The sequence below is a fragment of the Pelmatolapia mariae genome, linkage group LG5 (genome assembly GCF_036321145.2).
Source record: "Pelmatolapia mariae isolate MD_Pm_ZW linkage group LG5, Pm_UMD_F_2, whole genome shotgun sequence".
NCBI classification, from domain to species: domain Eukaryota; kingdom Metazoa; phylum Chordata; class Actinopteri; order Cichliformes; family Cichlidae; genus Pelmatolapia; species Pelmatolapia mariae.
The window spans coordinates 8752029-8776732 of NC_086231.1; the positions used below are offsets into that span (position 1 = coordinate 8752029).

Here is a 24704-nt window from a genome sequence, read left to right on the forward strand (position 1 = left end):
CAGCTCTAAGATTAACTCTAAACCTAAGTGTTTCTTCGGCTTGTCATAAAGTGTCAATGCGCTGCACTGTGCGCATTTGAAAAGGATGTTTCTTTCTTCTGCATCAAAAAAGTTAATTAATTAATTAAACCTACACATTGTGTTCATAAACCATATGTGCACTGCAGAACCGAATTTGAATATAAAAGATTCCAACTTGACTGCCCCAAAGTTGCCAGTTGAACGCAGCCTGCATAGTTTGCACTCACCTGATTGTATCACTGATGGTGTATCCTCTGAGTTGCTCTCACTTCTAGCTGCGTGAAACGTTTATTCATGAGATCAACAGCAGAGGCTTTTGTGTGTGCATCTCATAGCTTTTAGCAGCTGCACTGAATCAGTAACTTCCATTTTCCTGCCCAGCATCAGCTTTGCTCAGTCCAGGCTTCAGTGTGTGTGTGTGGTTCACACTTTAACCCCAGCAGCTGAACCAGGGGTCTTCAATAAAAAGCTCACACTGCCTCTCTGCTGTGGATGATGAAAAAAAAAAGATTATTCATTGCAAAAAACTGGCATGGAGAGCACTGGGGTCCTCAAAACTTGCCCTGGATTATTGATTGAATTCTTTGAAAGAAAACTGGCTCAGCTCTGAACACTAAATGGCGTTCAAAACCACAAGGTTGGACACAATATTTTTCACTGCTTGTCATCAAAACATTATACAGAATTAAAGAGGAACTAGCTCGTGGGTATTATAATGAAAGTAAATGTACTGTGACTTTCATTCTAGCCAGACTTTACCAGGCTGCTTTTATGTCTTCAATGAATCAATAAAACCAAAATATTCAAAGAGTTTTACCAGTGCCTCACACACGTCCATGCCCCAGCACAATAGTAAAAAAGAAATTGTCAAATCACAGCAGGAAAAAAAGACTGCATTACAAGATTGTGTTTTTTGCACAGGGGCATAAAGCCAGACCTCTAGCCCTTTCAGTTTTTATTTGCCAGCACACTTGTCATAAATTACTTTGTGCAATTATGGGATATAACACTGGGGTCAAACAGAGCAGTCGCCCCCTGGGAAAAGCATGAGTAGATGACCCACAGATGGCACGTACAGAGGAGATGAGTGCCTGTCTGTGTGGATAGGCAGTTAGCTTTCTTTGATTCTGGGGTCCCTGCATGTTGTTATCTGCTGCTGTGTATGGCTGATGTTTTAACACTGCTCTGTCTGTTGTTGAAGCACATAAGCACACCTGCTTGCTCTGAGTCCTCTTATTCACAGCATCACACTAAATTACAGAAGAGCTATTTAGAATTTTCCTAAAATGTGTTGCGGCACTCATTATCATTCAGTTTTTTTCATGCACCATTCTAAAAGAAATGTTATGGCTCAGACTGCAGCGTTCACATCAGCAAATCTCTATTGATTGAGTGGATGCAGCACAGCTGAAATGTTACCCTGATGTTGACTCATCCCTGTCTGTGCTCCGCAGATCAGGCTTTATCTGACCACCCGTGTGACTGTCTCCTCCCTTTGTCCTTTCTGCCCATTTTAATCCCTGTGACGAGTAATTTTATGCCTTCCCTCTATCAGTCGGCCTTCCTTTAGATATGCAGTATCAGTTGTGCCTGGTTACAAGGTGCCTTTTAAGGAACGACAGTCTCCACCCTCTCTCCCGTTCAGCTAATTATTGATGGCGTAATGTGTCTTCTCAGGCATACGTCAAAGTTCACTCTTGCAGTGTGTGTTTGTAAAAGGCGTGGTAGACTGCAGGATGTGTCAGAGTTGCAGGTAAACAGACACTGTCTTTCAGTGTCAGGTGTCAGTTCTGTCAGAATTTCTGGAGGCAACGCTGTCGAGGACTGAGAGGCCACAAAGACGATAAACCAGGTTTAGTAGCCACTATGATCTGCACTGATGTGTCTGAATGTCTGCTTTTAGTCTGCTGCGTGTGTGTATTTAATGTGAAATTGCAGTGGAGGGTTTTGTTTTGTGGTTTTTTATGACTGATCCTGTGCCACACTTTAATTATGACTTCTTATTCAAAGGAATGAATGGGCATTATTTTGCATGCCTTCAAATACCATTTTATTAGTAGCATTAAAGACCAGTGTAACCTGTGACGTTGTCAGACAACAGTTTTAAATAAATGTTCATACTTCATACATTATGCAATTCACCTACCAACATTTTGTTCATACGTTTATGTTTATTACTATTTGGTACTTGTGACTAATGTAACCTATGGCCAAAGTGTCTGGTAAGCTGCCTTTTTTCTGACTGTGTAACTGCTGCAGGTATTTCAGACTCCACACAGTCACCTCTGGATTCACAAAAGTCTCTGCAATTTTTTCTCTATAATGCCTGCAGCTAGACTTTGATCTGTAGTGCCACTGTAAGTATTCACAGTGGCTTCTTAGTGATATAACCACAGACGATTTCAATATTAAATTAGGGGAACAGACAGAATAATAGCACGAATAAGGTGTTTCCAGCTACTGCATGAGTCATGTCTGCTTTTGTTTATTTTCTGGCTCTGTTGATGACCATCTGTAGCTATATTTCATTTGTGGATAAGTAACCTTAGAGTTAGTTAACACCTTTTTTCTCCTACTCGTCAATTAGATGTTTAACTGCTAACAATCTGTTTGCATCCTACTGATCATACCTGAAATGTACACCTACTTTTCTTTTCCTTATTTCCTGTGATGTATATTGTTATAAAGGTGGCTTGTCCTATAAAACATGGCTAGAATTTTCAATAATGAAACCAAATGCTTAGGCTTTAGGTGGTCTGGACCATTTTTTTTCTTCTGCTTTAGGCTCTGTGTGATGTTAGTGTGAATGAACATCCTTAAAATGGTTAATCCTTAATATCTAGGACGCCCCGGTCTGGTTGAGTAGAGGAGCTCTCAAACCTGATGCTCCAATCTTCTGTTTGGGCCAGGGCATCAGTCAGCTGAAAACTGGCTTAAAAGAAAGGTAGCCTTAAAGAGAGTGGAGATATAACTGCTTGTTTTAGACAGATGCTCAACTGAGGGGCTTCACAAAGAACAGTATGACATACCTATGAATTATTTTCATAAAATTGAGTTTGGTGCAGGCCAAGAATTAAAATATAGAAGAAATTAACATAATGCACGTGGCTTCAAAACTAGGCCTAGAAGATTTGAGCTGACAGACTGCCTTGTTCTCATTGATTTCAAGTTCATTCTTTTAGCACTCTTTAGGTTTGGAGTCTGTTTTGCTATGGTATAAACACTGTTTTTTTTTCCATTTGTTTGACTGAGTAAAGAATTTTTTAACATATTTGTACCGGGGAATGGTAAAACAGTCACTCAGGAGAAGTGCCTCTCGTCAAGGCTTATTTTGTTATAACAGCAGCTGTTAAGGGAGGCAAGAGGCATCCAGATTCTCTTTGATCATACACATTTTATTTACTTGCAGACTTCGTGTTTTCAGCTGAGACATCGGCTGTGATTCCAGAGTATCGGATGATGTAGTTTGTACTAGGATTCAAATCTAACTTTCTTCAAGCTGTAAAATACTTTTACATGTAAATGTTATGTGTAGGCCCGTTGGAGTGCACCTGTATTATATTGATCTTTTTGTCTTTACAGTGATGTGCGATCACAGAGTTTCTCCACGTGAGGTGGGGTTGTTCATCTCGTCTAACTGTTTACACAGCAGTGTGAATAATTGATGAATGTGTTTCTATTTATAGGACTTGAATGTGATGAGGGCAGCATGAACAGGTTGGTTCTGAGGAAAGAAAAAGAGTTGAATTTGAATAATGTGGACTGTACACGAGCTGAGAGGGGCAGAGGATGTGTGTTAGAGTGTATTAAAATTTCACACATAGTGGACATCATTATTTGATCTTTGTCTAACTGGCTTCATAAGGCAAGGTGCAGTGTTGCTAATCTTTTGTCAGCTTTCTTTTGTTAATTTTGTAAGCTTTTTGTAACAAATCAAGAGTCTCACATATATGGACTGTGAGGAACTGAGTTGTTGGCCTATATTACATATTACAGACATATTTTTATATGCATAAAAAATTAAAATGACTACAAAACTTAAAAACTGAGTTCCAGCATCAACAGAAATGAGCTAACAAGACATTCGAGGGGGATCAAGTAAGACTATTGTAAAGAATAACTAAGCAAACAATTAACAAAAATATGAAAAAGTGAACAAACTGCCCTTCCAACCCCAGTGCCAGAATAACACAGTGCAATCCAATTAACAGCAAGCACCAATTAGGCAGCTCTTTTGCAGCTGGGGCTCACTAGCCTGGCATCTCTAGCTGTAACCACCCAGCAGCTGATAAACAACAACAACAAAAAAATAAATAATGTTCAGTAACATGCTTAACTTTTGTTCTGAATTCCTTGTTAATTATTAAACCTTTTATAGCCACCATATTAGTAGCAGAGGAATGCTCTCTGGCCATCATGCAAATTCCCAGCAGCTTACGTCTTTCTATCTCAGGGTCACCTACACACTTAGTATCATTGTAATCTCCCTATGACATAATCAATACTTGCCTTTTACTGCAGTCTACTGAAGGAATTTGTGTCGTAATAAAATTAAGCTTTTTTTCTTTTTTACTTCTGAAGGATTTGTTTTAAATCTTGAAAGAGTTTGGTCCTTCCTAGTTCCGTAGCTTTTCCTTCTGATCTTCCCTCCCTCCTTTTGTTCAAAAATCAGAACTAACTTTGACGTTGCATCATCTTCTCAGCCTTTGTGAAGCTATGAAGCCTTTGTGTGGGTCGTGGAGCAGTACAGTTAACACTGTGATCACCCATTTTAAATGTCAACAACAGATCACATGGACATTTTATGATTAATGCCTTGCTGATCTAGCGTAGGAGGAGCAATATGAACTGTGATTTAATCATTTTTTTAATATAAGTCCATTTATTCAAATACAGAAACAGAAAAACAGCTCTACAAAATGTGACATTATTTTGCGTAGAATTGATTCATCTGTAGGTTGCAATTTCACACCTGTTAATCTCTTATCTTGAACACAGCTTGATCGGGAACGGGTTGGGTCTGCCTTATAAGTTATAGTGAAGTACTCAAATAAGAAGCTTCCTTGTACAGACCTTTAATCATCCTGTTTGTTTAGTCAAGCTTTTCAGGTTCCTTGGTATATATTGATCTCCTTCTCTGTTAATTTAGTATTAGTATATCCTGTATTAATATAAGCTTTTAGTCTGTTTTATAGACGTTGCCTTTTGCCTTACTTCCATTTCTGTGTATGACCACTGTGTGCTCGGATTTTTGACTATGCTTTTCCTCCCCTTGCCCTGTATTTGCATCCTCCCCTTGCAACCTGGTTAGTTAGACACAGGTTTCCAAATGTTTAATCCATCACAATTGTATGCCTCCAAGTTTATCAATGCTTTTTCTTACAATTGGACATTGAGAGTCAGTAGCATCACAGTCATAGCAGTTGCGCTTTTGTGTACCTGATTTTTTTTTTCTGTTTCTACACTGTGTACAGACTCGCTTAACAACACGATGCTGAAGACCTCCGTAGGTGAACATTTTTTTCTTTTACACAGAAAACTGATCAGAAATCAATAAAGAATCAGACTTGTAGAACTGATAATGGCATTGGTGTCACTGAAATCTTATCCATATGCATACGTATCTGGGACAATCTAAACAAGCAAGGCCCACTTAAAGACCCAAGACCTCAACACCACCTGATAGAACCTGAGAGTAACAGTGTCTGTATTAACAGTGATTAAATCATATATGATTATGATATTTATGATTAAACCATATAGAACTGTGGTGGAGCTTGGTTGCAAAGAGGCTTGCAGTTTCACAGCAACTGTTAGCAGGATAAAGCAGCTTAAATACTTTATAATTGTCAGTTGTATGTTCTGAAGGGTTTCAGTTGATGGGGGCTGGCGGGGAGATCAAGTGATCTGCCACATTTGCTGTAGAAGTTGACTTTGTAAGCTTCGTAAGCTTGACTTATGCCACACTACAAAGCTCCTCCAGTATTGGTCTAAAGAAATGTGACTTTAAGTTTCTGCCTGTACTAAATCTGAAAAAGTCCAATTATCAACTTCAATAATCATTTTATAGTCATTTCATGCTTTTATACAATCATATAGATGTCTCTCTTTTGCTGAATAGTCTTATTTTAACATGACCAGTCAAAGGTTACCTAAACACAATCTTTGTATGCATTTTATTTAACAATATGATCACTGAACACCTCACACACCAAAATAAAGCATCCCCAGTGCTCAGCCCTGCAGCCTGTCTCCCCCCACCCTGCGTTTTCTCTTCCTCTTCTCTGTCCTCTGCTACTCTGTCTGAGCCATTCAGGCACAACACCATAGGATTATCTCTCACTCAGTGAGGCAGGCACACACGTAAAGTTTGCTGATCATATCAGAGATTTGAGTTCTCGGCTCCTGTTTTCCTGCTATGCACACTGATGCACCGTGGCTTTGTCAGAGAGGACGGCAGGCAGCACTGAGCAATAATAAACAGATACGAGGGGTGGAGAGGAGGAGAGGGGCTGCCTTCTGGAGAAGCCCACGTGTCTTTTTTTCTCCTAGCCATTAGCCGCTGTTAATGGAGGACTCGGGGTAAGCTTTTGTTGCTTCTTGGTGGGCTGTGCTCTCTTACTCTTGGGGTCTTTTGACAGCCTTTGTCTGGGGGTTTTACTCTTTTGATGTGTTGATGCCACTGGCTTTTCACCCTGGAAATTGTAATGCTTTTTGATGCTTATGCACTTGCAGTAGAGGGATAGGAATTCCTGATGCTCTTCCTTGTTTTTTGAGGATGCGGATCCCAGATTGCAGGTTATACTTAGGAAAAAGTCAAGAGTTAAACAAAGCAGCGTGATGGTAATTAATTTTGGAGGTTGCCGCCACTGTTTGAGGTTGTATATGCATGTGCGGGTTGGTATGAATGCATTGTTTCTGCTCATAATGAATAACTCACTGCATGATTTTACTTCAATTTAGATACAGTCATATTTATATAATAATGTCTGTGTCACCTTTATCGCTACTTGACTTTAATGAAAAGTGGAAGAAGCTGGTCAGTGGTTGTTTTCCCGCACTGCGATCTGCCTTTATGCACGCGAAGCAAAGGGCTATCCACAACAAAAGCCCCTCTCGGCATGTAGCTAATGGATTAACCAGGCATGATAAACACCCACTTCTTTACCCCACTCTTCACGCTGCATTGCTGCCCAAGCATTTGTTTTGCCCAGAATTGGCAGGTTACATCATAGCAGAAATTCCCCTTGATTATTTGTTTATTTATGGAGTAGTAAGCTCTGGGGGTGGGGGTGTCCAACCAATTTCCTCCCTCACTTCATCTCGGCTTTTTATTGTCAAAGGTGTCACTCCATCCTTTTCTCCATGGTTGACCCAAATAACCACGCAGCTTCTGCCCCTCCCCCTGACTTCTTATCAAAACACATCACTGGTGCTTCTCTTTCCATTGTTTCATATTCTTCTCTGAGGCATCAAACATTTTGCTCTTAATAGCTTTTGCATCGTTTTTGTTGTTTAATGCAACGGTAATCTGTCTGCTAATATCTTGAGCTTTCCCAAAACATGTTTTAATTTGGTTTCCATATTCACAGTGTGTGGTGTGTGGAACAAAATGACGTAAATAATTTAACATGTCAAGAAAAGTGCTTTTTCTTGCCAATCATTACATGTTGCCACTCTCATTTGTCTGTGGTCAGTAACCATTTAGATTTGCATAAACACTGGAAGCAGGTGGAAACAGCCAGCCTGCTCTTTCCAAAACACATTAGCCATCTACATAATATATCAGGTTTGTGCAATCCTTACAAGACAAAATGTAAATAGTACAAGCTGTGGTTTAATGCAGAGTTAGAGGTAGGACTGTTTCTTTGCTTTTTACCTGGCAATCGTACACAGCCCCCTCGTGAAACAATAACCTTAAACAAACAGAATAGAATTTGTTTTAGATGGAGCCAAAGTTAGCTATGGATTTTCCCTTTTGCACTGTTTCACCCGGTTTCCAATCTACTTTGCAAAGCCAAGTCATTAGCTTTATGTTTAGCAAGAGTCATTAAAGCAGCGTTGATCTATATCCATATAGATCCATATAGATCTATGTATATATAACTCTGAGAAAGAGAGAAAATGAGAATATTTCTCAAAATGTTCATTTAACATACAAAGTTTGTCATTCCTGACAGATTCACTGGTCCATTTCTCTGCATTCCTGGTTAGTCCCTACAAAATACATGTAAAAATAAATTGCTCCATATTTAACAGCCAGTGCATCAATACAGTGTCACAGAGGAAATTAGATTCTCTGACTGTAACATGACTTGTCTGTTGATGTTTTGTCTTCCCACAGTGGCTGTAGATGACATTTTACTTGCATTTCATATTTATATCATTTGCGTTTTATCTTGATCAGCATTCCAAATATTGTGGTTTGTTTGTAAATTTTGTTTGTAGCTCTTGTTTCATATGCACACATTCACATCTTGCTACATATATTTATTAAAAAGGAAGTCCCTGTGTCTCCCATGCTTGCAAATATCTAAGGAAAATTAAGTTTGGAATGTTTTGATCAATATGCAGTGGAACAAACTAGCAACCTATGCCTACGCAAGCAGTCTGGTTTCTCCCATAGGAGATTATCCTGCAGTTATTGCTACAACGGCTAATCCAGGATACTGTTTTATGTGCTTCCTTTTGTCCAGACTGAAGTGTTTTAAACGATTGTCTATAAAACTGAAATTTACCAAATTCCCAACCCTATGCAGTTACAATTACAAGAAGGCTGAAAGAGTGCCAATCAGGACTGATGAGTTTGTGTTTGGCAGCCTACCCAAAAAAACAGCAAAGTGATGTCATTTTTGTTGGTACCTTCTCAAACATGGGAATTTCTCATTACATAAGCTGTCAGTTAGTGTATAAGTATAGTAGTGTAGAAGTATTACAAAAGTAAACTGAGTAGTTCTCAGGCACATTTCTTGAAATATTAAAGATATATTTCCAAAACGAGATAGAGGAGCTGCTGCAAAACACTCTAATTAACCTAATAAATGCCCCAAACCTTCAGTTTAACAACAAAACAACAAGTTCCTTTGACCATCAAATATTCATGTTTTTTAGTTTGCATGATTGGAAGTGTGTTCATTTTCTTTTAATTTCCTGAAAGTATTGTCTTTCATTTTTTTTGACTAATAAAAGTGGATATTCTTTAAATGTACTGCAGTAGTCACACACCACAGTGCAACAGAGGAAACTACAGTAAACCCCCAAAAAATTACAAAGCACTGAAACAACAACAGTGTAGCATATCAGTGCTAAAAATATATGTACAGTTTAAACAGATGTACCAACCGTGTGTATACATCATGCCCTGTTAGAGTTTTTTGTCGTCAAGCCTTTCTTGCACTTTAGCTGGGGAATAATTAATGTTTATGCCACAACCAGATGCACTCTCCTGCAGCTCCCTGTGTTCTGTTTTCTTGCCCCTTTCAACATGTCACCACACATTGACACTCCTTTTCCCGTTTCATAGGCAGTCTCTTGCACCCACAAAATGTCTATCTGAGCATTTTAAATACATTTCACGTTACTCATATCATGACTTACACCTGTAGGCTCTCCAGATTTTGCAGACTAGATGGCCGGTTCTGCTTGTGCACAATGAAAAAAGCACTTTCTGTCGTGTAGAAGTGACAAAACATTGTAGATAAAAGCCATAAGTCTTAATCCAACTGATAATCTGAAATATGTGTTTCTGGCTGAAATTAATCTATAACCTTAGTATGGTTCATTACCTGAAGCCATAGATTCTCAGAGTTTTTCTCAAAATCCTCACATCCCTCATCATTTGTATCTATTAACAATTGCAAAAACGATCTAAGCTGAATTTTAGTTGAGGTCACCGTTAAACATTAGTATCAACTCTTGTATATGTCATGATCCATGGGTTTTGTGTGGCTTTTAGGTTTTATACTCTGTTTTGAGTTCAGTATAAGTCTGCAGAAATTTAATTGTGTGTTGGATTCATGGATAATGTATCTGAGTTTCAATTTTTGTTACATTGTTAAGTCTTTGGTTTTCTTTTTTTTCTTTTTGGTTATTGTAATGGTAAGTTTCTCTTTGTTATGTTTCTGATCTTGTGTTTTTATTCATGTGAGGAGTATTATTTTAAGTAGTAATGGTAGTTCCCAGTGTCTCCCTGTCTGTGTTACTTGTGTAGTTTGTATGCAGTTAACTGTTTCCTCCTGTTTTCTTCGCTCATCTTTGTCCTGCTATCCAAAGTAGTTTTCTGTTTATATAGGTAGGCCTGTATCTCCCCTTTTCATATCCTCCTGTTTGATCCCTGGTTATTTTCTTCATGAAAATCCGATTTTTTGTCTGCTTGTTCACACTACAAATAAAATGTGACAGCAAACGCACTCTAGTGTGAACCCTCAAACCGGCCCGCATGCGCAAAAGAAGACGTCACACACAACGCGCTCTGTTTAGACCCAGACCAAACAGTATTGTTTGACTGATGGCCCTTAGTATAAAGACTTGTTTCGGACTTTACGTTTCCCAATTTTGCTTTAGGTTATAACGTTATTTTAATGGATTTAATGCGACATGACCATTCAAACAGCAAGCGCTTTCTGAAACATCAGATATGTATCGGATTCAGTACCGCATACGAAAGTGACCCAGATCGGATTTGAAAATATCGGATTTGTGCCGTTCACACTGTCATACCATGATCAGATATGGGTCGCATAGGGTCAAAGGGATTTGATGCGCTTTCGCCTGCAGTGTGAACGTAGCCCTATTATCGGGGGATATTGAAGTTTTCCCTAGTCAGTAGAGAGAGGTAATCTCTCTCTAATCTATGCGTTGGTATTTTGTTGTGAAACACTTGATAGTTTTTTTTTTTCTTGAAAGGTGCTATAAAAGTTAATTTTATTTACTTACTTATATTGCTGGTTCACGACTTTAATTCCATCCAGTGGTATGCTGTGTGGCAGTTTGACAGTGTAGTCTTTCTGAAACTGCAATTTGTATTGTGTACTGAACCTGGTGGGCGTGAGGCATGAGCTTAAATACTGTTAGGCAGTCTGTGTGCTTAGTAATTATGCTGAGGGTTTGTAATCTGGTGGATATAGATATAAATATTAGATATTTTTAGACAAATAGAAAATCTTGTGCCATCACTAGTAGCCACAACTGATTAACTTCTGCAGCAGGTGTTCCAGTAAGGCGGTGGGATAATATTAACTGACCATAATGAGTGAAGATTACCCTGCAATTTTACAGCAGTGTTCTGATAATAGCCGCCTGAGTCTATGCCACTGAAAATTAATAGCTAGTCATTAAATCTATTGACAGAGTAATCTCACGAGAGCAGGTAGAAAATAGCTGGAAGCATTCAGGCTATAAGGGTAAGACTGCATTTGAGTTCACCTGATATCAGCATGTATAAAGTAACATGCTTGATTGACTAACCTTTGATGTCCCTTGATGCCAATCTCTATTTTCCTTTGGTTTGTACTTTGTAATAAAGTTTATTAGCATATTATTATAGTTTTTGTGGTAGCACTTTTTATTACAGTAGTAGTTGAGTAACAAGGCAGAAAAAGTACATAATAATGTGGTAATTTCCGAGTTATTACAATGCAATTACAAAATAATAACAGTTAATATCACGCAATATCATGGTAGCAACAGTGGTTACAGTTGAAACTGATTACACTGAAACTGATGTAACTGGATAATAAGGGGGGTAATAATGTGGAAATAAAGGCATCCCCAGTAATAGTAATAATAGTAATAGTATAGTAATAGTAGGGTAATACCTTGGTAACAACATGATAACCTGCTAGAAATAAAAAGGTAATCTTCACATTTTTATACAGAGTTTAAATTGTAATAACCTCATAATAATAAGGTAATATTGACCAATGTTTGAGCATATTTGGATAGTATTACTATATTATATTTATTGAATTAATCCTACCTTAGATTCCCAACACCCTGCTGGTTTTAAAAGCAATAATGTAAATATTATGCTGCAAAATTCAAAACCAACTGTTTCTATTTAGTAACATATTAGTAACCATGTTAACAACTTTTTAAAACAAACTTAACCGTCTAAAGATCCAGCCTCTCTTGCAGCAAGTAGCACCAGGCTGCCCACTTGCATACTGTAAATGAGAAGTTTTGAAAGAAGAATAATGTTAAAGCAAGCATAATGTAATTGGCAGCTCTTTGAGCAACCATTTCAGAGATACGGATTGCCTTATTAAAAAGCAAAAGAAAAAAAATCCACTATTATAATTTGTGTATACAGTAAAATGTTTAATTTATCTTTTTTTCTTTTCTGCCCAAAATAGTATATTGGAACACATTTGAATATTTAATGTGTATTATTAGAAATAAACCACAAAAAAACTCACTAGGGGTGGATAGCTATATTCTGAGTACACCACACCTCTAACACTCTCGCCTAAACTGTTGAAACTGGAGTGCTTAATTTTTGGGTGAATACTTTAAATAACAGTATAACTAACCACATCTAGTTCTTTATCAGTATTTTCAATAATTGTCAGCTATTTTAAGAAACCTTACTTTTATGCAGCCTTAGTTTTTATTCTGTTAGTCAAATAAGCTAATAGGATATGGTTTAAGTTAATAAGTACACGGTCCCAAATATAACTATAACTATAAAATCACCGACATTACCTTCTTCTTTCTAGCAGGTTATCATATTGTTACCAAGGTATTATGCTACTATTACTAATTGGTTTTGCTTTAAACAATGTTTTTTAGTGAATCTCACTGCAGATGCTGGATTTGTTCTAATCGGATTTATAAATTCTAAAAGAGTTTTGAACTGAGTTTTTATGTGTCTCACACATCAGAGGGTTTTACATTCCTCTGCGCTTGTCTTGTCTTACAGTGCATAAGGAGAGTTATTTTGCTGCAGACTACCACAGCCTAAAGCCACCCTGCCAAATCGGGGACCATGTCTGGAGCCTACGACGAGTCCGCCAGTCTGGAGGAGACCACAGACAGTTTCTGGGAGGTGAGACAGCTAGGAGCAACATTTGACAGATTAAACTTAACTGGGAAGTGACACGACCTAGTAATGAACTCTCAGTAAACCTACTTTATCTGAGAGAAAGATACAGGGCCTCATTTGTCAGCCGTGTGGAGATTTGCACATAAATCAGGCAAGTACTTGCCACTGCACATAGCAACAGATTTATCGACAGGGCTGGATCACTGAGCTGCGGGTGCCTCAAACTCAGATCAGAAAATGACGCACACATTTCCTCAGCATGACAAATTACTCTATGTTGGTGCCATTATTTATGATTGACTCGATTTATCAAGCCACATCTTGTATTATGGCACAGTTAAAATGAAAGGAAGAACAGAAATATTTCATTGTTGGCCCAACCTGTGCTCTCAAAGTGTAAGAATTAAGAACTCCTCACCAGTAGTCTTTTTTTTTTTTGTCCTGTGTATCTTTGTGGACAAGTCACCTTAAACAGCTGTTCCTCAGGAGGTAGACCAAGTCTGCCATTAATCAGGTGTTTCAAACCCAACTCCTCCACTGTGCACGCGGGAGTGCTCTTGAACCACTTCGAGTGGTCCATTAGACTAGAAAAGTGGTGCATAAATGCCAGCCCATTTACCCGTTTGATTGCCAAACTGTGATCCTGATGAGACATCAAGCTGACATCAATCAGAAAATGAAGGAAAAGAAATACAAATAAAATCAGCACAAGAACTAAAATAAAAATGCTTAGCTTATAAACCAAATGTGTCTTTAGCTGCCTTTTAAAACAATCCACAGAAAGAGCAAAACCTCCGGGGTGCAGGCAGAGCCTGCCGCGGGCCTCAAAGGTTTGATCAGCCCAGGCACTTAGGGCATGAGGGGACAGTTTCTTGAGTTGTGGTTATCTTTGTTAAATGGAAAATAAATGGGCCTGTTTCACATGAAACACAGCAAGAGCATGTACACACAGTAATGAATGAGTACCTACCTACACTGACTCTTTGGACTAATGAACACAAATTAAAGGTAAATACAGTTCACTTTACCATAAAATGTTGCAAACAAGAGCAATGAAGGGGTTAGATGAGGGGTGAAAAGATAAAAGCTCCCTGGCACTGTACATTAATCTTGGACGACCTGTCAATGCAAGTGGAATTTGACCAGCATATTTATAAAGAAGCTGATGAGGGAAGAGGAAAAGGTGAGCCAGTGGGTGTGGGATATCAGATGAACGGGAAAGATGGGACAAACTGGGGTTAATGCAGGGCAGAATCGGAAATAACAGGAGGGTTACACTGGGTTCAGAAAACAGGGGGCTTTTTCTAAATGGTAGCATTCCAAGCTGTGATTGGCTCATCGTCCATGTCTCTCAGCCAAGTCAGAGTAAGATTTTATAATCTCTGAATTTGGCACCAGTATAGACAAAGGCAGTCCAAACGATGGATTAATAGAGATGGGATGAGGATGAGTTATCTGTGGGACAAATCACCTTATTCCAGATCATGCCAGTGAAAAAGGTACTGTGTTTATTGGTCCCAACAGGTTGATAGTTTATCACTGTAGATCAGTCTTACTTTATTTGATTAATCTGTTGTTTTCTGTATATGAAAAATAGGAAATTTCCAGCACAACTTCCTATGGTCTCTTTGTTGCTTATTTCATCTGTCTGTCAGATCAAAGATTTTCAGTGTACCATCTGCTAAGTTGAAGGATTGCACCATTTTGTCAAAACTGAAATGCTGTAAGTAGGCGATTTTCTGCATAGAATGGCGTAAATATTAATGGTTTATCAAGGATTAAATTTCTGCTTGTCTGTTGTTTCAATTGCAGTTTGTTGTTCTGGGTTTTTCCCACAAGATTACATCAGCTGCAACCTTTCCTGAGCAAAAACAGCCCTGAGTAATTTGAGAAACAAGTGCCAAGAAGCTCATTTATTATATATGAGAGGTGGTGACTCAGGTGAGGTGGTGAGGTAGCGATTCGCTGTTGAAATTATTCACCTCATCAGTGCAGACTGTCCTGTTGCTTTATGTTCAGATGCAGGAGTTTGTTTGATGAATGTACTCAGGAGGTGCTTTAGACAGAAGAGAGGTATTGTGACTTCATACATTCGGGTTTTATAATCGATCTCCTCTCAGACTCGGTTCAGTTTTATCCTCATCATGTCTCTTCAGCCTATGTTCGGGAGTCAGGTGGAGGAGCAGAGGTATTTGCTTCCAGCACATAGTCACTTTATCACAGTCAGCCACTGCATTACTGCTGTGGAGCTGCTGCAGTGCTGCCTGCTGATCGCTGACTCAGCTCACTGCTGCTCCAGCAGAGGCCTGGTGTGGAATGCAATCATTTGCTCCCCCCAGCTGCTTTCATTTAGTTCCGATTTGAGGCTTGTTGGGTGTTACTTTCATGGTGTATTAAGTGTAAACATCTAGTGCCTATTCAGCAAAGATGCAGTCCTGCTAAAAGTGTAAAACGAAGCCAGTAAACTGGGGGTTCAGCCTCTGTGTATCTCTCTCTCTCTCTCTCTCTCTCTCTCTCTCTCTCTCTCTCTCTCTCTCAGGGGCTCTGTCTCTCGGCAGAGCTCTCCATGAGGTTGCTGCTCCTGCATCCATGGAGAGTTGTACATTATATGACATTAACCCATCCCCTGCTTTCATTGCATAACTTTGCACAGCAGCAGCAGCCATTTCCCTGCTGATCCTTCCTGCTTCACCGACAGGCTTTTGGGGTTTTTTTTTCAAGGTGCACCAAATAACAGTAGAAGTACACAGGTCATTTAAATCCATTATCACTGTAATACCAATCCTTTATATAGCTTTATTTTAGGAGATAGTCGAAGACAAATTTTTTTCTTGTTTTGTAATATATTTATATTTAGGCATTTATTCAAATGTGTACAGTTGACATGACAGCAAATAACCGTGTGACATTGGTCCACAGTTGCAAGTAGTTTAGTGAAACTTGTTTTTACAAACAAAGGGGGTATCTGAAAACTATCTGAAATCACAGAGTATGGGTCCTAATAACCCAGTGATACTCTGCTATGGGAATTCTGAGGTCCTGATTTGAACATTTTAGGACACATTTAAGTTAAAGGAGACCTATTGTGCAAATTTCAAACACGTTTTTATTCTTGGACCTTACCAGAGGGACTTTGCATGAAATGCAGTTTAGAATAATCTTTATTTATCATATACTTGGCCTTTGTGCAGCCCTTCAGTTCACCTTGTGACTGAAACAAGCTATTTTAGCTCCCCTCCCTTTAAGTCAACTTTTGTCCGATTGGCTGGGACATGTGTGTGGGGTTGCTATGCTCAAGGCCACTGAACCGTCCTTGTTCAGCTGTATTTGTCATCATCCACTTCAGGCTCACTTCAGATAGTCTAATCAGTGAACCAAATCAGTAAACTAAAGAGCACTGAGGTGGACAAACAAGTTTGACTGAGGATGTTTTAAGCCAGCAAACAGTTTGTGTCACTTGCTATGCAGTTAACTGACAAGTTTGTGTAAAAAGGATTATTGGACTAACAGTCTATTTATTGTGATACCTAAAAGATGTCTGCAGCCTTTTTTGACTAGCAGTTTTTCATAGAAAGCTGTTGGTCTGAACTGATTATAAATTAACTACATCTCACAGCTTAAAGCCTTAAGTGATGAATTTTCTTCCAAGAACCTCGATAAGGCAGAACACAAATATTTTAAGAACATAATCATTAGTGATCCCCACAGCAGATGGCTGTCCCTCCCCGAGCCCACTTCTGCCGGGGGATTCTTCCTGTTAAAAAAAAGAGTTTTTCCTTCCCACTGCCACCAAGTACTTGCTCTGTTACAACAAAATTAAATGCCATCAGGCAACAGTTGGGATTTGGTTGTGTATAAATACAACTGGGTGTGTAACCTGAATGTCACTGTGATGTTTATTTGTTTTTATATAAGGTTGGGAACTACAAACGCACGGTGAAGCGGATTGATGATGGTCATCGGCTCTGCAATGATCTGATGAACTGCATCCAAGAGCGTGCCAAAATTGAGAAATCCTACGCACAGCAACTGACCGAGTGGTCCAAGAGATGGAAGCAGCTGGTAGACAAAGGTGAGACATCATTTTACCCATCATTTTATATTAAAAATCTTTGCAATTTTATGTTGAGGGCCATTATTCTAACGTTGTTTCATAATTCGTGAATGTAGTTTTTTGCAAACTGATGAACCGATGCCAATCTTTAATTCTATGAAACTCTGCCTCGCAGAGGTATTTTTTTTATTTCCATAAATAAAACCCATTTATACTCATGTTACTGATCTGCTGTTAGTTACTCCAACTGTTTTTTAGTACCAGATACCTTTCCAGCCTTTTGCTGAGACAAATTGTTGCCAAAAAATTCAAAATCAGCTATTATTATTCATGAAATAGTGAAATGTCGCAGTTTAAGCTTTTGATATTTTTTGTTCTATTGTGAATAAAATATGGGCTTATGAGATTTTAAAATCATTGTCATTGCATTATGTTTTAGTTGACATTTTACACAGGGTCCCAACTCAGAATTGGGTTTGTATTTCACATTAACATGGAGATACATTAGTAGTCTTTATTTACAAATTGCCTTCAAAGTGCAGTAAACAGAAAGACATCTTTTGCATTTAATATGGGAACAGTTTTCTTCAATACCCATTTATAGATTTTAGGGAATAGACCGATCCTTCCTCTAGGCTTCTGTTCTCAGTGTCGTCTTTCACCCCCCAGATCTGACTCCATGTCAAATGAAGTTTAGATACTTTACCCACACTTCCTTCTTTCACTAGGGCCTCAGTACGGTACAGTAGAACGAGCTTGGATGGCGATGATGACAGAGGCCGAGAACGTGAGCGAGCTCCATCAGGACATAAAGAACTACCTGATCAATGAGGACTTTGAGAAAGTGAAGAACTGGCAGAAAGACTCGTACCACAAACAAATGATGGGTGGATTCAAGGAAACCAAAGAGGCAGAGGAAGGCTTCAAGAAGGCTCAGAAACCATGGGCCAAAAAGCTGAAAGAGGTGAGGGAGTGTGGACTTTACGAGGACTCGTTTTAAATCTTCAAAGTCTGATTACATACTGCTTTCTTCTGTTTATGTTGAATTTCCTTCTTCAGCTCGAGGCTGCCAAGAAAACATATCACATGGCCTGCAAAGAGGAGAAGCTGGCTACCACCAGAGAGGCCAACATCAAGGGAGAGTCATCTGTGGCAGCTGATCAGCAGAAGAAACTCCATGAGAAAGTGGACAAATGTAAACAGGACTCACAGAAGGTGAGAACATCAGCTGCCGCTGCTCCAGCATCATTATGCAAAAGATATTTTCTGCAATAATGCCAAAGGCAAATAAGGCTATTTTAAGGCTGTCTGGTTGGAGCCAGTGCAGCATTGTTAATATGTGACAGTATGCCACTCCTTCAGTCAGTAACTCTCATTCACTGCTCTTGAAATGGACTCTAGTCTCATTTTACTGCCTCAGTGCTGGAACATTTGATACTGTTCTCTCAAGATTAGTCCGTTTCAAATTGACTCCATAAATGAAACTTATATGAGCACGTGGGATACATGTGTTATTAAAACAATGGTCACCCCAAGCCATTTTGATCTTATTACAGACTGAAGTATAAATAATTGTAATCATTTTTTAAAAGCAGCTCAGTCACATTATCTTTTTTCTGGTTTTTTGGTTTGTTTTCGGGGGGGGGGGGGGGGGGGGGGGGGTTGATGGAGCTTAAAACAGGAGAAAGCTGACATTAGTTAAACTGGTTCTTTGGCACCAGAAGTAGAAGAACTTCTGGAGCAGAACCATTTCAGTTAAACAGAATTAAACTGACATTGTACCACTAATCTAGGACCAGTGTTATTAATTTCAACTAACAAATAGGCTAATGCCAGTGCTCAAAAATGGCTGGACCTAAGGTTTGAAACACTGATATAACTGCCTCTAGGAGGTGCTGCATCAAAACATTCACAGGGTCATTTACAGATGCAGCCTTCTTCTCGTGGTACAAGCCACTACTTCCATTCATAGAATGGTTCAGGTACCGTGATAAAGCAACCAATTGTGTGTGTGTGTGTTGATTGTAGGGGAGCAATGTCAATAGGGATATGATTTATTTTTAATTGTTTTTGGACATCAGTAGAGTAGTATGCCACAGACATATAAGCCAAAATTAATAAACTACAATAAGCAGGGTGCTTTCTTTGTTCTTTTTGGTTATTTGTCCATGACAAGAAACAATTTCTGATCAATCAAACTTTATTTGTAACCTTGCCTAAATGTGCTAAATGTGCTTCAGAAGTGACTGAGGACAGGAAAATATAATAAAACAAGCAGATAAAATACACAGATAAGCAATTTAACCTAAGTTAAAATACCAAAACATTGCAGAGAGTGTGATACGATATGATAAAATTAACAACAATTAAAAACTTTAAAATATTAAAGTTGAAACCACAGGCTGCATGTTGGATGGATAGATGGATGTATGGATGGACAGTCGCTAATTGCTAAGTAAAAATAAAAAGTAAAAATTAAGAGGCATAAATACTTGAATCAAGAAATAAGAATAAAAGTACAAATTGATCAAATAAAAACAGTACATGAAATAAAGTGATGTCTGTAAAATATACCAAGTCAAAAGCCACACTGACGAGGTAAGTTTAAACATTTTAACACTTCCAGCTGCTCTCAGGTCATCTGGCAGTCTGATGCCATGGTTCAGGGGTGCCAAGGGTACTTTGCAACAATTAGCATATCAATGCCAGAGGTTTATACATGGAAGCATGAGACCGTGAAGAGCTTTGCTTCTGGAATGATAATCATGTAATGTCCGTGTGTGTTGGAACATAGGCTAAGGAGAAGTATGAGAAGGCTCTGGATGAACTGAGTAAATGCACCCCTTCATACATGGAGAACATGGAGCAGGTGTTCGACCAGTGCCAGCAGTTTGAAGAGAAGAGGCTGAGTTTCCTCAGGGAGGTGCTGCTGGATGTCAAACGCCACCTCAACCTCACAGAGAACCAAAGGTCTGACATGACTGAAAGTGTTACGATAACAAGACAGCAATCATGTAAACATTACCCATCCACCAAATCCCCACTCTCTGTTCACAGTTATGCTACAGTGTACAGAGAGCTTGAACGCACCATCACATCCGCCAGCCCACAAGAAGATCTGAAGTGGTTCAGCAACGTTCACGGCCCCGGCATGCACATGAACTGGCCACAGTTTGAGGTAATTAAACACTAGAACAGGCTGCACGTCTGCGGGTGGACCATTACAGAGAAATAATGATTTATAAGACAGTATATGGGTGAAGCAGGGTGTTAAATATTTATTACATATTAGAAAAAACAATATTATATATAGTTATGTTTATATTCAACATATCCCTGAATATATATGAGATTGTATAATAAAAAAGATGTATATGATTAATATGAAATCCAACTCTAAATCTATTAAATCCAAATCTAAACCCTTTTTCCATCTTTTTCTGTTTTGTTTTTTTGCAGGAATACAACCCAGACGTTGTCCATAACATCTCTAAGAAAGAAAAGTCAAAGAAAGGAAATGATGTAGTCATGCTGACTCATGTTACAACAGCAGGAGACCACGCTGTAGACCGAGGAAGGTAACAGCTTACCAGTTATCAGTGCTTTTAATGCATATCCTAATCCACATCATCCTCTGAGTGCCTTTTGTATTGTTTGTGAAAAAAATTGCTTTCAGTGTAAGCAGCTACGATAAAAACCAGGCGTACACAGCCTCCACAGAGTGGTCAGATGAGGACCAGACGGCCCCGAACTCAGGCAACGACACCAACGGAGGGATGAACCCCTTCGATGAAGATGTGGGCACAGGTGTGAGAGTGAGAGCGCTGTATGACTATGATGGCCAAGAGCAGGACGAGCTCAGCTTCAGAGTTGGTGAGTGAGACAAATGGTTAATGTTATGAAAACCACTGGAAAAGCTTTTGAGGATCCTGCGTGACGCCGCGAGTTTTTATTTTATCTGAGATCAGCAGTTTTTGTGATTTTATTGCACATTGGCGTTGTTTCTCAGACTCTTTTCCTCTGTTAAAGGTGATGAGCTGACGAAACTGGAGGATGAGGACGATCAGGGCTGGTGTAAAGGTCGCCTGGACAACGGCAAGCTCGGTCTTTACCCAGCCAATTACGTGGAGACAATTTAGAAGTTCCAGCTGAGGACGTTTCCTCATCAAACCCAGACTGAACCGTCCGGTCATAACTGCACATTGCCAGAGACCTGAAATCAAATCAAAGCCTTCTCTTCCTGTCAGGCACAGTGAGCTGTCTTCATCTCTGCACTCATGGTGGAGAAGACTGACAGCTCAATCTGTTCAGGATCACTTCACCTCCAGATACTGCAACTGAAGCAAAATATTATTGTGTCTTTCGTGTGTAGCTGTGTTTGACACCGGTTGTGACGCTAACACGCCATACAAGATGTTCTCTCATTGTATTATTGATGTGGTAACGTCAGCTGTGCCTGGATAGCGAGAATGAGCTGTGCATTGTGCATTTCATGTATATATTTTTTTAACAGTCGGGATGCTTGTACAGTTTTTTTTCCTCACTGAGTGCAGTGTTTTCTTTCTCAGTATTTACACATTTAGCCTTTGAGGAATAATTTGACATTTTGGGAAATGCGCATGTTCGCTTTCGTCCTGACTGACAAGATGAGAAGATTTATACCGCTTGAATGTGAGTCTGAAAACAGCTCATTGTTCAAACTCAAACTCAAAAAAGATAGATATATCTTTTGGCTAAAATCTCAGCAAATTAGATATATAGTTATGTTACAGTCACACTAGGGAAAGCAGTGGTTTAAGCCTCCCAAAACGTTTTGCGACTGCAGTGAACTTGTTATCTTGTCGCCTTTGAAGTGGTTGTTTTAAAGACCAGATTCAGATTGATTGCAACATTGTTGCAGTGTGGCTGAATTTATTAATTAGATGATAGTTATTTGTAAAAATTCACCAAACTTTCTCAGAGTGAGAAGTCAGTCTGAGTCTGACTGTGAAGTCAGGTTGCCTCCACCATTCAACCTCTGCAGTCTACATGCAATCGAAAGTGGCGAGCTACTGGAGTTGGCGGCGTTGCATACAACCAGTTGGTCACTGTACTTTCAGTTGGTTTCTGACACCTAAAAAATGAAATGCAACCACCAGGCAACCACTGCTTTTTCCTAGTCAAAAGTAGGTTGCTGTCCTGTTTTTACTCTAGTGTGACTGAACCCTTGGCAACTGTCAGCAATTGCAACCACTCTGTCAACCTTTGCCCCTTTACTCCACAAATACTCTCTTCTCTGGTGGAAGTTAGTTCTTCCAAATTGCATCTTTTTAAGTTGGAACAAAATGAAGGCTACAAACACAAAGTGTTCATCTCAGCTTAGTGCTTTTTAACAACATACTAATGGCTGTTTCAGTGGGCACTGCTCTCCTGGAATTAACACTAGCTACCTTGGTTAGCAGGTTAACCTGTTGCTAACCTATAAAAACCTGAGAAAAACTAGAATCCAGTCTTCTTCAACAGGCTATTAGTGCACTTAACCACATAGTGAGCCATGTTCAACAGATAATTTCATTAAATGCTCCAAAAGGCACCAAGAGATGCCACCTAACAAACAGCTGGATAGTATGAATTTAAGCCCTTATATGATTTAAAGGGTTGAGCAATATAAAAGCAGTGGCTTCATATTTCACCCGTGAAAGTTTACAATGGTTTAACACACAGCTAATACATGCAATACGTCCAGTTCCTCAAACCACGGACAAAAAAAGTAAAAGCTTGTCACAAGGGGTCGCCATAGCAGGTTGCTCTGTAAGCATGATTTGGCAGATTTTACACAACCTCGAAGAGGATTTGTTTCTCTGGCTGGAATCGAACCAGCTCCAATAGCACAAGAGGTTATTTAGAGGTTTTGAGTTAATGTAGAATACAAACACGAGAGATGTGTCAATCTTCTCAGCTTACTGTTTGCAAGAAAGCGAGAAGCATATTTTCCCAGAATGCTGAACTGATTCTTTAATGCCTTGACTTGTTTTCGTGCTCCACTCTGCAGCATGTCTCTGAATTAGCATTTTGAAACCAGATAAAAGACTGCTCCCCATCAGTACAAAAACACACACGCACACCACAGCCACTCTAAGCCGAGCTTGTCTTTGAAATGGAAATATGTACTCTACCAGACACTGCGAGGATTGTTTACATTAACCTCCGCTGTCCCGCCCTTCTACAGCAGTGTGCCTGTTTAAGACTTTTACCGTCCACCAAGTTTCTCCTAATCTACGTGTGTTAATAACGTCAACAGCATGAGCTAAAACCTGTCTGGAGATATAAAGCTGCAGCTGTTTTGTGCGGAGATTTGAGTGAATGTGAGTGTTTTGGCATTATCAGCTCCGTGATTAGGTGCATGCTGATGCTCTCACACACTGTTTGCTCATCTTGTCTGAACTGAAGCAGTGCATGGCCTTGATGAGTTTCCACCAAATTATCAACTGAATTTTGATTAAATTAATACTCCTAGACTGTTGGCATTATTAGGACCTGTGCAGACTGTATTCAGTTTTGTGTCTTTCTGTTTAAATATTTTGAATTCAGAGTGTGTGTGTGTGGCCCCGTGGTACGTGGTTTCGATTGCTTTACTACTGGTGAAGACTGCTCTCTTGTCAGTGAGGAAGGCAGGTGTTCTTTTACTGATGCAGCTAGAGAAAGCTCCAATGTGAAAAGCGGAAAGAGGATCCGTCTCTGAAATATTGATGAGACAGTCGCCTTTTCTGCTGCATGAACTAAATTCATTTCTACGGGATCCAGAAGGGAAATGTCTCTTGTTGTCGTATTAATGCCTCTGTGTGCTATTTTTTAAGCGTTGCCTCTGTTAACACTGGATACAGAGTGAAATATGTACTGCCTTACCAAAATCTACCACCTTGCCACTCCAAAAACTCTCAGCCGCCACCTTCAATGAAGTGAAAGAGAGCTCATCACCAGAGAATCTGACTCCAGCGTATGATGATCACTTTACACCAACATGACACACAGACGCTCTTTGACTGATTGAAGATTATATAAATTTAAACACTACAGCATCTTTACTGTCTCAATGTATCTTTATATTTGAAGCTGAATGGGACTATTTACAAGTTTAATGAAAAGCTACAGCTGCAGCATCCACTGTGAAACTCCTGAAGGATGGGAAAGCATATTTTAAAACGCTCAAGCACCTCCAACTCCTCTGTTGTCTGTTTAGTGCTCATGCTGCGAATTAGAGGGCTTTCTTGATTTTTTCTTTTTTCTTTTAGCATAGTGCTGTAATTTTCCAACTGTAGTGCCTGTTCAAGCAAAAATAAAAGATGTCATCGGAAAACTGAGGCACACACAAAGAGTCTGAGTCAAAGATTAATCACAAAGGTTAGATTCATCGCCGGACCAAAACAAGTGATGCTGCACATAAACATGGATATTATGGTGCAATTTGATATGAATGAGAAAGCGGAAATACCCTGCAGCGAAAGGTCCAGCATTCAAAGTGACGTGGCATTATAGCGAGGTATAAAGGTTAAATTGTCCAGTGTGCAGAAAAATGGCCTCTGTTAGCATAAAGAGATTGATTACTGT

The 24704-nt window shown here is 39.3% G+C and overlaps 1 protein-coding gene across 1 annotated transcript in view; it reads left to right on the forward strand.

Moving 5' to 3' along the window:
- Positions 1-24704, forward strand: part of pacsin1b (protein kinase C and casein kinase substrate in neurons 1b) — a 31571-nt gene extending 6867 nt beyond the window's left edge. Inside the window, exons 2-10 of the mRNA XM_065470793.1 lie at positions 12941-13066; positions 16979-17135; positions 17846-18081; positions 18177-18332; positions 19912-20087; positions 20175-20295; positions 20577-20695; positions 20794-20990; positions 21147-24704. Coding sequence (XP_065326865.1) covers positions 13007-13066; positions 16979-17135; positions 17846-18081; positions 18177-18332; positions 19912-20087; positions 20175-20295; positions 20577-20695; positions 20794-20990; positions 21147-21256 — 1332 coding nt within the window. The 5' untranslated portion in view covers positions 12941-13006 and the 3' untranslated portion in view covers positions 21257-24704. The remainder of the gene's footprint in view (positions 1-12940; positions 13067-16978; positions 17136-17845; positions 18082-18176; positions 18333-19911; positions 20088-20174; positions 20296-20576; positions 20696-20793; positions 20991-21146) is intronic.